Source organism: Meleagris gallopavo, chromosome 9 (genome assembly GCF_905368555.1).
Source record: "Meleagris gallopavo chromosome 9, MGAL_WU_HG_1.1, whole genome shotgun sequence".
Classification (NCBI taxonomy): domain Eukaryota; kingdom Metazoa; phylum Chordata; class Aves; order Galliformes; family Phasianidae; genus Meleagris; species Meleagris gallopavo.
In genome coordinates this window covers 16,959,486-16,972,290 of record NC_139412.1, presented here as the reverse complement: position 1 = coordinate 16,972,290, position 12,805 = coordinate 16,959,486, and the positions used below count along the sequence as shown (strand labels likewise).

The 12,805-nt window shown below is 44.9% G+C and overlaps 1 protein-coding gene across 8 annotated transcripts in view; it reads right to left on the bottom strand.

Annotated features, from left to right (window-relative positions):
* The window catches only part of IL1RAPL2 (interleukin 1 receptor accessory protein like 2), a 335,542-nt gene that overhangs the window by 84,908 nt on the left and 237,829 nt on the right, over positions 1 to 12,805 (bottom strand). For 6 of the 8 annotated variants that reach the window (XM_019618318.3, XM_085230493.1, XM_085230496.1 and 3 more), the window contains 2 exons: positions 7,602 to 7,676; positions 6,756 to 6,818 (listed from right to left, as the gene is read on the bottom strand). The exons of 1 other annotated variant lie outside the window; for it this stretch is intronic. In XM_019618318.3, the coding sequence (XP_019473863.2) occupies positions 6,756 to 6,818; positions 7,602 to 7,676 (138 nt within the window). The remainder of the gene's footprint in view (positions 1 to 6,755; positions 6,819 to 7,601; positions 7,677 to 12,805) is intronic. One more of the 8 variants, XM_085230495.1, reaches the window with a different exon arrangement.

Genomic DNA, 12,805 nt, shown 5'->3' with positions numbered 1-12,805 from the left:
AGGCCATAAACACGAGATGTGGAATGGCATGCCCTGCAAATCGCAGAATGCTGAAAAGGTCAAAATAGTACTGCTGAATGCTTCTACCCTGTAATTTACAGAATATATGAGGCATTCACAGCCTAATAACTCATTCATATGACAAACACTGTAGAGGGAATGTAAAATGGCAGAACATGAATCCCTTCCAGTGACAGTGTTTCTAACAAGCATGGAAATGGTGCAAACTTTGCCCTGTGGTTCTGTCCTCTGGAACATTAATACCGCCTGACACTCAGTGCACAGCAGCATATGTCTGAGGACTGCACAGTCAAATATCTCAGTGTATGCAATTGTGCTCAGAAACAGAAAGGGAATAAACCCAAGAAGAAAGCTCTGGTCTAAGCCAGGCCAGTTCCCCAGGGCAGTGCACGAGGCCCCGAGATGCTGGAGCTCAGGGAGCATTTGGACACTGCTCTCACTCACAGGGGTTGGTAGTCTCGCCAGGTAAGTGATCCTTGTGAGTCCCTTCCGACTCAATCTCTATAGCCTTCCCCATCTGTGCTCCTTCTTGCTCTTAACAAAGCACTTCTCTGATACCTCCCGATTTTACTGTTGCAACATTCCTGGAAAATAGATGAGTGCTACCCTCACTTCTACAGAGGACAAACTCCAGAGCGAAGCCGGGACAATTCTGGCAGAACAAATAATTGCTGCTACCAAAAACTGTAATCCTCTGCTCTCCAGTGAGAACATCTGTTCTAATTTCTGTTCCCCAAACTGAGCTTCATTTCTGCAGAAATGATCTGGTGCCTGCTTTTCAGACCCAAGCCAAATGCCACACATCCAGAAACCAAACAGGAGCTCTGTTAGTGAAGCCCAGCAGAACGGCACACCCATGATGGTTTAACTGATGGCTGTATTTGTTAATGACAGCTTAGATCCAGTGAAGTGCTAAAGATGAACATCCTGACACTCACACAAACCTGCCCCCACCTGCAGAGAAGCTCTTACCGGAGATGTTCTGAGTCATTCCTTAAACTGACCTTGCACAAATGCCACTGAAGATGTGCAAAACCAGTACATACTGGGGTGCTCCCTCTTTACCACATTCTTTCAGTAAAAGAAACACAACAGATTTTTCTGAAATACTGTAATTGTGACGGTAGCTGCAATCACATCATCAGTATTTTCCATAAAGGTGGTTTTATTTTGTTCTCAGAGCATAAGACAGGTGTAATGATCACTGAAATCAACACGAGAAACAGATTGTTTACAGAAGCATAAAAGAAGAATTCTGGAAGTGCCAAATCTTGCTTGCTGACGTATTTGTGCCAATCCCATAGATCCCATGGATGTGAAAGCTATGGACCAGCAGCCAGAATTTGGTACTATCTTTCCAAGCCAACTAAAGCGAAAGGAAGAAATGTGAAATAGCACTCTGCTTCCTGCTTCACAGGTAGAAATCTGGATTAACCACACAGGAGTTAAAACAATGGAGGATTTATAGCAGCTGAACAACAGAACCCAGCCCCAACTCTCTGAAGTACAGCATTTTCCCATTATCCCTGAGAGAAGCAGGGATATTAACAACGTACCAAATTAGCATCAAAGCATTAGCAGTAATACACTTACAGTATTTAGGGAACTACTTCTAAACCTAAATGTCAGACAATTTGTCTCTAATATTCCCTGCAGATCAGTACAAAATGACTGTAATAGATGCAAATCCTGCATCCCTTCACACGGGCACGCATGGCTGGAATAGCTGCAGAGCTGCAGCCCTTGTGCTGCAGATGCAGGCAGCTCTTCAAAAATGTACACCTGGTTTTTCTTCATTCCTTAGTGAAAACTGCTTCTTCATGTATTTCTGTGCAGGAACACAAAGCTTTTGGCATTACAGTCTGCACCACTGAAAGGGAGGGATTTCTCCAGCACAGAGCCTGGGTCATTTACACAGCACATCCATAACCACTCAAGGGAAAGGAACAGGGCGTGGGGTTTGCTCTCCTGTGGGAAGAAAGGGGATGTCCCAGCTCAGCTGGGGAGAAAGGGAGTGCTGCAGATAGCAGAAAGGTCCTAGCTTGCTCCTGCAGGCAGCAGAGGTGCACAGAGGGTGTGGGGATATGGCTGTGATATGAGGACACAGTATAGGGACAATTGCAGATGGAGGGAATTGATATTTGGCTGGGGTGAAGATAGCACCCACGTGCCTCCTCTGCTCTCAGCCTCACCTCTTCCTGGCCACCCAGTGCACACAGACCTGTGTTCCCAGCCTGGGGTGCTGGGTCATCTCACCCAGACAGAGCAAGGTGACATGGACTGAGACAAGACTTCACAGAATTATCTGAGTTGGAAGGGACCCTTACTGGTCATCTAATCCAACTCCCATGCACTGAACAGGGACTCGCCCATCCCATACTCAGGCACCAAACAAGGAGAGAGCAATTGAGTCTCTATGGACAGCTTTCAGTCTTCTTTTTGCAGGGCATCTCATGTGCATGATGTAACCATTTGGACAGGAAACACAGCCCAGTACACCACTTACAGCACCATTACTGCATTTACAGACTGCTACAGCACTAATATTTGTAGGCTGTTCTGACAGGAAAAGAAGTCATATCTTGAGAGGCTGATTTAAACAGTTAAAGCAGAATTGCTGATTGCTACATTATTTCCCACTAGAAGTTATATTACCTACTTGTTTGCTGTATCTCACGTCAAGGCTCCGGTTTCATATGGTTTTGATTTTGTATTGATTGATGTATCTCAGGAAATCAAAGGCGAGAAGTCAGTTAGACTGACTTCTAAATAATAATAAGACCTTTTTTAAGCTGGGAAGACACGAAGGGGGAGCGACCTACATCTAACACCTCAAAGCTTTCCTCACAGAATAGGTGAAGTGAATGAGGAAAGAATGCTGTTTCCTCATGTTGTCCCCACCTAAGTGAAGGGATGTTCGATTTGAAGATCAGACAAATGCCTTTTCCATTCCCAAGAAAATCCTTCCAAGCCTGATGCAGTGACGAGCTCTCAGAAGAAGCAGCTGCAGCAGCTCCATGCACTTAGGCAGCAGACCTGGCAGCCTGGCATGCTCCTGTGCCCACCCCACCGGGGCCAAGAACACTTTGCAGCTGTGTACCTGGGCTGCCCCACCATTTCAGACAGTGGCAAGAGCTCCGGGTCTCACCAGAAGAGCATGGAGCCAGCGCTTCAAACACAAAGGACCTTCCACAATTATTTTTTTTTAATACTATTTTTATTCTATCCCATTCCTGTCAGCAGATACAGTAACTCTGCATGTTCCCTCATGCTTGGTTCACGCTCTTACTATTGATCTTCTTAATAACTAGTCCCAAGGAATTGCACTGTTAAATCTTTTAGAAACAAAATCTTTCTGAACAGGTCAGCTATTAGGAAAAATGAGAATCCTCATAAAATGCATGTCTGCTTCCCTCAGCATCTTTAGACACAGAAAATACCATGAAGTCAGTGAGGTAAATCCCTTGATATTTTCCTTGTTCAGGAAATTAACATAGATGTTTGTTGGTTTGCTTTCTCCTGCTACATTTCTTAAGTAAAGGTCTGAAAACAAAGCCAGTTCCCAATTTAAAAGTAGATGATACAACCACATTTAATACAGACATGAACATTCACTCCTGCCTCACCTAGATCTCACTAAATATTCCCAAGGAAAAGACCAACTTAACATTGCAATCACTGTGTAGCATTATAGAATTAACAGAAAGCCTTAGCTTGTAGCTAGTAACCATGTAATCAAAATGCAAAGGGTTGCTCATCTTTCTTTCCACATTCACAAAGAACTAAGGGGGAACAAAGTTAGCCAGAAATGAGTTTAAAATTTAAATTAAGAAATTAGCAGAGTGTGCTTACTGTACCACAGTCTGAAGACTTCTGATATAGAAAAGATCAAAATCCCAGTCATATCAGGGTTTCCTTAGCCTCTCTGATTTAGTATGAACAATCCATGTTGGTAGTTAGTTTTATATTGCTAAAGCAACAGAATAAATACAAAAACAAATCTTTGAACAACTACGTTGAATCACGTTGACATAAGCATTATTAAGTTCAAATTCAGACCAAGAGAGACACTCACATTCTGAAAACAGAAAAGTAAGGATTTATGGTAAAAAACTTACTCAGTGCTGTCTCCAGAGCCTTCTGTTGAAGTCACGCTATTTCCTGCCTCAGACAATCAAATTAGGTTTTGATCTATGGAAGTAACTCAGGAATATAGAATCATAGAATCATTATTAAGGTTGAAAAAGACAGCTATTCCAATCGTCCACCTACCACCAATTCCACCCTGCAAACAATGTCCTCAAGTACCACATTTCCATGGTGCTTGAACACCTCCAGGGACAGTGACTCCAGCACCTTCCTGGGCAGTCCGTTCCAGCATCTAATCAGTGTTTGGAGAAGAAATTTGTCCCAGCTTTCAACTTCAACCTCTCCTGGTGCAACTTGAGGCCATTCCCTCTCCTAATGCTGTCATGTGGGAGAAGAGGCCAACCCTTGCCTTGCCACAACCTCATTTCAGGGAGTTGTAGAGAGGGAATATCCTTCTCGGGAAGCAGATGATATTATATTAGATTAACCTCATATTTGCAAAAGCATTCACTCAAGATATAAGATTCAACCCTCTGTATTATCGTGCAATAAAGTACTATTGCCACACTATCGTCCCAATGCCAGAAGCTATAAAACAAACAATTTGGTAGTACTGTTTTATTCCCCCTTCTTGTACAAAACAAATGAACAGTAAACAAATAAACAGTTGTTATTTTCTAGGTTTGCCCAGAGTTGAAGTAATTATTTGACCTGCCAAAGCATCCAAGACAGTGAAATTGTTTTGGACTATTTCTCTGGTCCTCTGGGATTCTCTTTTGTGTTCATCTCTCTTCCCTCCCTGTTTCTCCAATGCAAGCAGATACAGAAAACAAGAAAGACGCAAATACTAGCTTCTGCTTCTCTATAACCTTGACAAGGTTTTGATCTCTGTCAAATTCCAAAGGAAAAAGGAACAAGCAAGAAGTACATGCATGCTCCTTAAGAACAAGGCTGGCTCTGGGCTATGTTTGAAGCCCAAAGAAATTCTTTTATCCACTGTTGATAAGAATTGCGCATAACTAGTTTCATTTGAATCTTCTTACAAAACGTGAAAGCCAAAAGGTGAGTTCTGAAGTCTGCAATCAGGTCAAATAAGCTGCTGAATAGTCAGGCTGCTGCCCTGAGTTCTAGGAAGATTTTGCGTTGCACTGCGCTCCTTGCTTAGAATAATGCTAGAATAACTATAAATCTCATAAGGCAAAGACAGCCATTTCTTTAGAGATTAGCTTTCCAATAGAAATCTAAAATAATCCCTGCAGAACAAGCAGATGAATTAACCTCCATTTCTGTTGTAGTTTAGAGGCGCATTCGCACTTGCAGGACCACGGGTAGAGCAAGCATTTGGCACTATTGGGTGCCTCAACCCCGAGGTCTGCAGGCCCTCTAAAACACACATCTTTTCAAACAAACTTTGTCTTCATGCCTAATCCAGCCCAGAAGAACATCACTTGTTCAAAACTCCAAGGAGCTTAGCAAGGTTTCAAAAGAGTATTCCAGCAGCTGACCTTACAGAGAACTCCATCCTGTTACCTTACTGCAGCCAAATGATTCTCTTTCCTACAAAGCCCGGTGCTCGGAGTGGGGCAGCAGCACACAGCAGAGGTCAGCATGGCTCCAGGGCCACCCACAAGCTGAAGTGTTCCCTGAGACCCTTCCAGCTCCATTTATCGGCCATTTAAAATTAGGGGTGTACGGTGAATTTCACTGTATATCACAGAAATCTTTCAGGTTCTTCCACAAACATTAAACATTTACAGCATAATATGGTTTACTGGCAACAACCAAATGCATTATTATATCAGAATAAAAGCACCATATGTAAATTCCCTGATCTTAGAGGACAACTAATAGAATACATTTCAGCACATAATGATGCAAGATTTATATTTCGCTCTGGAGATATTGCCAAATCCTGTTTTGGAGCCATATCTCCAAGGAGAGAAAGGGTTTTGTTTGTTTCCATCTTACTTACTTATTTATTTTAATCAAACCCTTTTTAATCAGTCACAACAAAATGTTTTCACGTAGGAAGAAAGAAGAAACTCGGTACAAAATCAACAGAGTCCTGATGGAACTTGGAGCAGGAAATGAAGACGCAATGAAAGTGCACCCGGAGTGCCTCTATCACACAGCTGCGTGCAGGGACGGCACGCTCCCAGGGGAAATCATTAGCAAGTTGACTTTAAAGAAGCTGCACCTGGGGACCATATTCAGCCTTTGGGGCTGATCCAAACCTCGATGAGACTGCTTTGCTGTTAGTTTTGGTGAGTTTCTGATTGTGGCCTTGGACCCACCATGGAGTATTTCCTCATTTTAGGGTCACTTTGTGCTCAGCTACACACAGGTCCTGAGGAAGGGCACCTGAGTGTGCAGCACTCAGCAGGCACTGGCTGCAGCCCAGATCTGCTGCTGCCTTCCCTGTGCAAGTCCTGCCTGCCTCCCAGATCCATTCAGGTATGTGAGAATAAGTTTAGGAAAGGGCACAAATTATTCACATTCTTGCCACAATTCAACCATCACATTCAGGAATTCCAGCCTTGTTTTTAAATATTCCGTGGCATCTCCAGTGTTATGCTGAAAATGTTAGGCACCTAGTTTAAAAAACTGATGTCAGAAAACCAGACAAAAGGCTTTGCCACACTTACCAGCCTCCTTACACGTTCCATTCTGACTCTGCTTGCCTTTAAACACCGTTCCACCATTGAATCCTAACCAATTTTTGGTGTAACAGAGGAAGAGAATCAAGCTTTAGAGGAAGGAAAACACTGCACCTTCAGCACACAGTGCACCCATGCCTACAAGACATCTCTTGTAGTTCAAATTCATGGCACCACAGTCCTCAACAGCAATTCCGCTTATGCTGCTTAAAATTAGAAATCCATTTTCAAGACGTTGAAAAAAAAAAACCTCTGAAGCTTCAAAGCCAAGCAATTCAGCAACAAGATGCCTCGCAGTTCCCCCAAAGTTTGCAGAACTTCCTAACAGTCTTTCAACACAAGGGAAAATACAGGCTGCCAGCTGAGAGTCAAGGATATGCAATCACACAAGAAAATACAACAGGAGTGAGAAAAGCATACAAGCATCTTTGTCAAAAGTCCTTTCTTCAGAACAACCTGAAAATGTACTGTTTTCCATTAACTTTTAAAGGAATCAGCATTTCTTTTATGAGACTATTTGTCTTAGGGAGAACATCAGCTGATCAATACCACTCCAATGTAGACATATGTTAGCCTATCAATCATACATTAAAGAGAACAGCAGAACTTTACATTTAATACCCTGTGTAACCAATTAGTACAGCCATTCCCTGATGTTACACAAGTTCATTCCTTCAAATTGCAATGGCAGTGAATTCTACAGTTATAAATGAGAAGCTGCAAATTGATTTGCATGTAATAACAATGCCGTTAAAGCTTTCTTAGCACTTTCAATTTTCCTATCTGCTACCAGAGTGGAAGTGTAGGATCTATTATTCCCAGAAGGAGACTTACCCAGCTGGACATCTATAACAGTTGGCTGATTCTCCATGGGGAACAATGGCTTTGGAGGCTTGTCTGTGAGTAAAGCTAGAAAACAAAATGAGAAAATGTAATGGAAAAATTGAGACAAATAACTGGATAAGAAAACCTCTGTCATGTAAGCAATCAAATGTTTGTAGGCTTGGTGGTATGTAAACATTTATTACATGGTATTGCTGCTTAGGTGCTAGGCTGCCAAAGCAGTACTGAACTCTTAGTGGCTGCAGTGGCAGCTGATTCAGGGAAATGAATGATTTCAATTCACATCCTTAAACAAAGCACAGAAAGAAGTTCCATTTCTAACTCTTAAACTACATATAATATCTAGATCAAGTATTTCTCAGTTAACACGCTTAACTCATTTGCAATGTCCATGTAATCATTTCAGTGTGACCATTCCCAACATGTCTTCAAGTTTTCCCAAAGTGGTATTTAGATTCTTAAAGAAAACTTGCACAGAATGTTGTGCATTGAGTCCCAGCAGCTTCACACCTCACCTATACTCCCACTCAAATAGGTGGAGGCATCAGGATGCTCATTTCAAAGCATAAGTGTCTTAGTTTCAGCTGTTTTTCTCATGACGACTGGCACGATGCTGTATGTTGGTTTTAGAAGAAAAACAATATCGATAACACAAGTGCTTTCACATTTCTTCTGCAGACCAATGTTTCTAGTTGTTGCTACGCTGTAGCAGCTGTATGGAGCCCAAGACAGTTCCGTTTCTCTACTTCTTGCACTGCCCAACCAGTGAGGGGGATGAGGGGACAAAAGGAGCTGGGCGGGGACAGAACCAGAACAGACGACCTAAACTGGCCAAAAGGATATTTCATTCCATGTGACACCCTGCAGAAAGGAAACCTGAAAAAGCCCTGAGTTTGGGGGATGCAGCCAGGAGATTAGCTGGGCATTGATCAACAGGTAGGAAGCAATTGCTTGCACATCACTTGTTATACACATACACATATATATAAAAACTCTAATCATTGAATCAAAGAATGGACCAAGTTGAAAGGGACTCAAGGATTATGAATCTCCAACCCCCTGCCACAGGCAGGGCCACCAACCTCCCCATTTAATACCAGCCCAGGCTGCCCAGGGCCCCATCCAACCTGGTCTTGAACACCTCCAGGGATGGACGGTGCATCCACAGCCTCTCTGGGCAGCCTTTTTTCCTCTTTTCCTCTACTTTTTCCTCTATCTTAGTAAGCAGTTTTTTATCTCAATCCACAAGTTTCATTTGTGTTTATTTGTTTTTGCTGATTCTTTCCCCAATTCCACTGGGAAGGGAGAAAGTGAGAGAATGACTGTGTGGTGCTGAGCCACTTGTCAGATTATCCATGACAATAAGTTGGGACCTCACCACCTTCTGTTCTCCATTGCAAGATCTGGAAACAATACCCAGGCTGCTCCTGCCAGGTGACTACTTGAGGACAGAGAATGACAAGCAGTACTTTTGAGCAGCACAGCCCTGAGCAGCATCTTCGTGACCCAGTTTAAGAGCTCAGTGCAAGACCATGCAGCTAAGTTGTATAAGTCTGGGCTACCTTGAAATAAAAGACTGAGTATTTCTGGAGAAAAGAAGTTTTGTTGTTGTTGTTTGTTTGTTTTTAAATAAATATAACATCTTGCATCACAGAAATTAAACACTTCAAGTTTACTAGAAAGCTTTTTCTGTTAAAAATTCATCACTATAATTTATTTGATCTGAATTTATACACTGAATTCTTCACGGTGAGGTGACGGAGCACTGGAACAGGCTGCCCAGGGAGGTTGTGGAGTCTCCTTCTCTGGAGATATTCAAGTCTCTCCTGGACGCCTACCTGTGCGACCTGGTGTAGGGAACCTGCTTTGGCGGGGGGGTTGGTCTTGATGATCTCTAGAGGTCCCTTCCAACCCCTACAATTCTGCGATTCTGTGAATTTGAATTTTTCTGTAAAAGACTAGGGCAAAATTGCCCTCCTCCTCAGAAGTCTCAGCACTTTAATTCGATAGGAAACGAGCCTGCCCAGAACTCTGTTAGATCAAACTGACAGCTGCCCTTAGCCCAGGCAGCAGCTAGTCCATCAACCTAAACTAGCAACAGGAGATGGCTGTGACTTTGGTGTTGTGCCATGCATAGATCATCTGCAGAGGGACCAGTATTAGCAGTACATGATGACTTTCAAGATCCTGGTAGGGCTGGTCATCCCCTTATCTCTGCTAGGTCCCTCCTGGTACACCTCCTCCAATCCATAACTGTGCTTCCCTTGCCCCAGGAGGAACTGGGTAAGATGGCAGCTGGGATACAGGTCTTCATGATACAAGGGGACTGCATGCCTGCCAGCTGCATGGTGTCTATCAAAAGTGCTCCCACTACTAGCAGCCCAAAACACCAGCCTGCCCCCATCCTTTCTGGCCAACTTGGTTCCTCCAACCAGGGGGCAACCAGTGCCCCACTCTGCTACCTGGAAGCATCAGCCCAGGGGCAGAAAACTCTAACATGGCACCTGGTTGATGATGGCATCCCACTTGCATGTCCTGGGGTCACTGCCTTGCAGGATCACGTCACCCATGGATGTGGAAACTGGAGGACTCCATAGCTGGCAGAAGCAGGAGGGCATTCATGGGTGCGCACAGAAAACCTGACAGTGCCCTCCCACCTGCTGATGTTCATGCATGCTCCCCATGCAGTTGCCTACAGCTCCCACTTTGACCGTGTGAGTGGCAACCTAGAACACTGAAGGAGCATCCCATCTTAGGCCTCTCCCACGAGGACACAAAGGAAGTGAGGGGCCAAGGCTGATGATGGAGCCAGGGCTGAGCACAGGCCCATGCCCCAGGCTCCCCATTGGGAGCTCACCAAGGTGGCTCAGTTCCTGGGGTGGGAGATGATGGCGGCGGTGCAGGAGGCCATTGCCTGCCCATGTCCTTCGTGGCCATGTACATCAACCCCAACACCAACTACAACACGGTGCCCTCACACCTCATGGACCAGGGCATCCTTCCTTCATGTGTGAACGACTCCTGAACCCTCTAACCCTTCTGCTCCTGCTCAGCATCCTCACAATTCCCCACACATCACCAGTAAAAGAGGAACGTCTTTCCCGTGGCCCAGAGCTTGTGTGTCGATCAGCATTAGGTACAGAAGATGCTGGGCACTGACCTGCACTTCTGCACACACATCTGAGGCCCACGTACCTGCAGATTTCTACTTCTGCAAAAATAAAGGAGCTGGATTTCTGTCTTCCCCCACCTCCCCAGCACACCTCATACCTGCTTGATAGCTGCTGCATCACAGCATCACACATCACCCACCAGGACACAAATTCAGCTGCATCTACACTGCTTTTTTGGGGAGGAATAAATAAATAAGGACACATTTCCAGCACATGACAAACAAGTTTTGTTTTGTGGCCCCTGTGCCACCTCTGACCTCACCACGGGGAAGGGGGTGAGGTGAGTGGGATGGGGCTGAATGCATCCCTGGGGCAGCCAGGAGAGGGCTGGGGTTCCAACCTTTCCACTGCCCCAAAGCAATGATGGTAAAAGGAGAAATTTGGAGGTCATTTAGTGCTGTTGTGTTGTCAGGGACTAATCCAGCCCCAGCTGCAGCCCTCCAGCAGCTGCTAGTGCCTGGCCAACAGGATGAGGAGCCAGCCAAGTGCCAGGAACATGCAACCATGTAAGCAGAAAAAATAATTCCTCATGTAACTCTGCTGGGGCAGAGGTGGGCTCTGCTCTGCTTCCAGATTTCTAGTGCAGACCAAAGAGCCAGCAGTAAATATAGTGTAACATCAGGAATAGGTAGAATTGGTGGATTCAGTCAAAAATGAACAGGGACCTCAACTTCTTTTTCATTCCCACATGGAGCTATGGATTTACAAATACTTTATAAGACAGAAAAAATTGTTACTGAGGGTTTAGAAATAAAAGCTTACACATTTCCACAGTGTGTTTCCATTGACTTCAGCTGCCTTACTGGAGGATATAAAATTGGATAAGAGCAGCAGCACGTGCCTGCAGCCTGGAAAGTGGTCGCCTGGTGCACTGCTTCAGAAGCACTGCCAGCAGAGCGGGAAAGGGATCATGAAACCCCATCTGCTGTGGTAGCCCAAGGCTGGGCTGGATGGGCTCTGGGCAGCCTGAGTTGGGGGGGCAGCCAGCCTGCTGGGGGTGGGACTGGGGGCTTTAAGGTCCCTTCCAACCCAAGCCATGCTGTGATTCTGAGATCACGGTGAAACTGCTGGCTGCAAGGACAATTACAACATGCTAGTATAATGACCTCAAACTGAGGGTTTGGTAAGTTTGAATATTATGAACCAAATTTAAAAAAACACAGAGCTGTATCTTCAGATTTTTATAGTTCCAAGTCATTGAACACTTGCCTCAATTTATGGAGTCAAGTGCCATGCACAGAACGTTAACAGCAAGGCCTGTCCTAACATTTGCAAGACTGTTTTCTAGAGCCACTGGGGACAATAAGCCACCTACTACAGCAGGCTCTTAGGCAGGCCGTTGCTACATTGCTTCTCATGATGCAGCCTCCTGTGTTGTGGGCCACAGAGCTGGGAGCCCGGCAGGGGGCAAAGGCAAGGTCTGGAGACAGGGGGCAATCAACAAAGGGCCAACAGTCATTTTTTCATTATGTCCCTAGGTGGGAAAGGGAGCAAGCCTCAGCTCAGCTTCTCAAAGCCTGATCTCTACCACCACTTCACTTTCATGCTGGATAGGATGCTCTGGACAGCATGGGAGCCACAGCAAAAGCCCTGCCCAACACCATGATTAGGAAAACAGTGAGCAATAGAGCTAGGCAGGAGGAGCCCAGCAATCATCATTTTTGGCACACAGTGAAACACAGTCGCATCATTTCTTACCGACAAATCAGAAGCGTGGCCATAAGTGAAGCAGTTTAGCTTCTGGTCCTGCTTACAGCACGTTATTGGCACCTAGTGGCAGACAGGACAGCCCAAGCCTCGCTCCAGGCGTGTTCTGGAGGAGGAAAGCTCACATGAAGACAGCCTTATTCTGACACAGGAGTTGCTCACTTTCCCATGCCGCTTCACCCACTTTGAGATCAGCTTGCTGGCTGCAGCCCTGCATCATGGAGCTAAGTGCACTGCAGACACCCAGTGGTTTTATAAAGCAAAAAAATACCCAGACGGGGGTGAAAGTCTCTGATGTGTATCCAGTTGCACCTG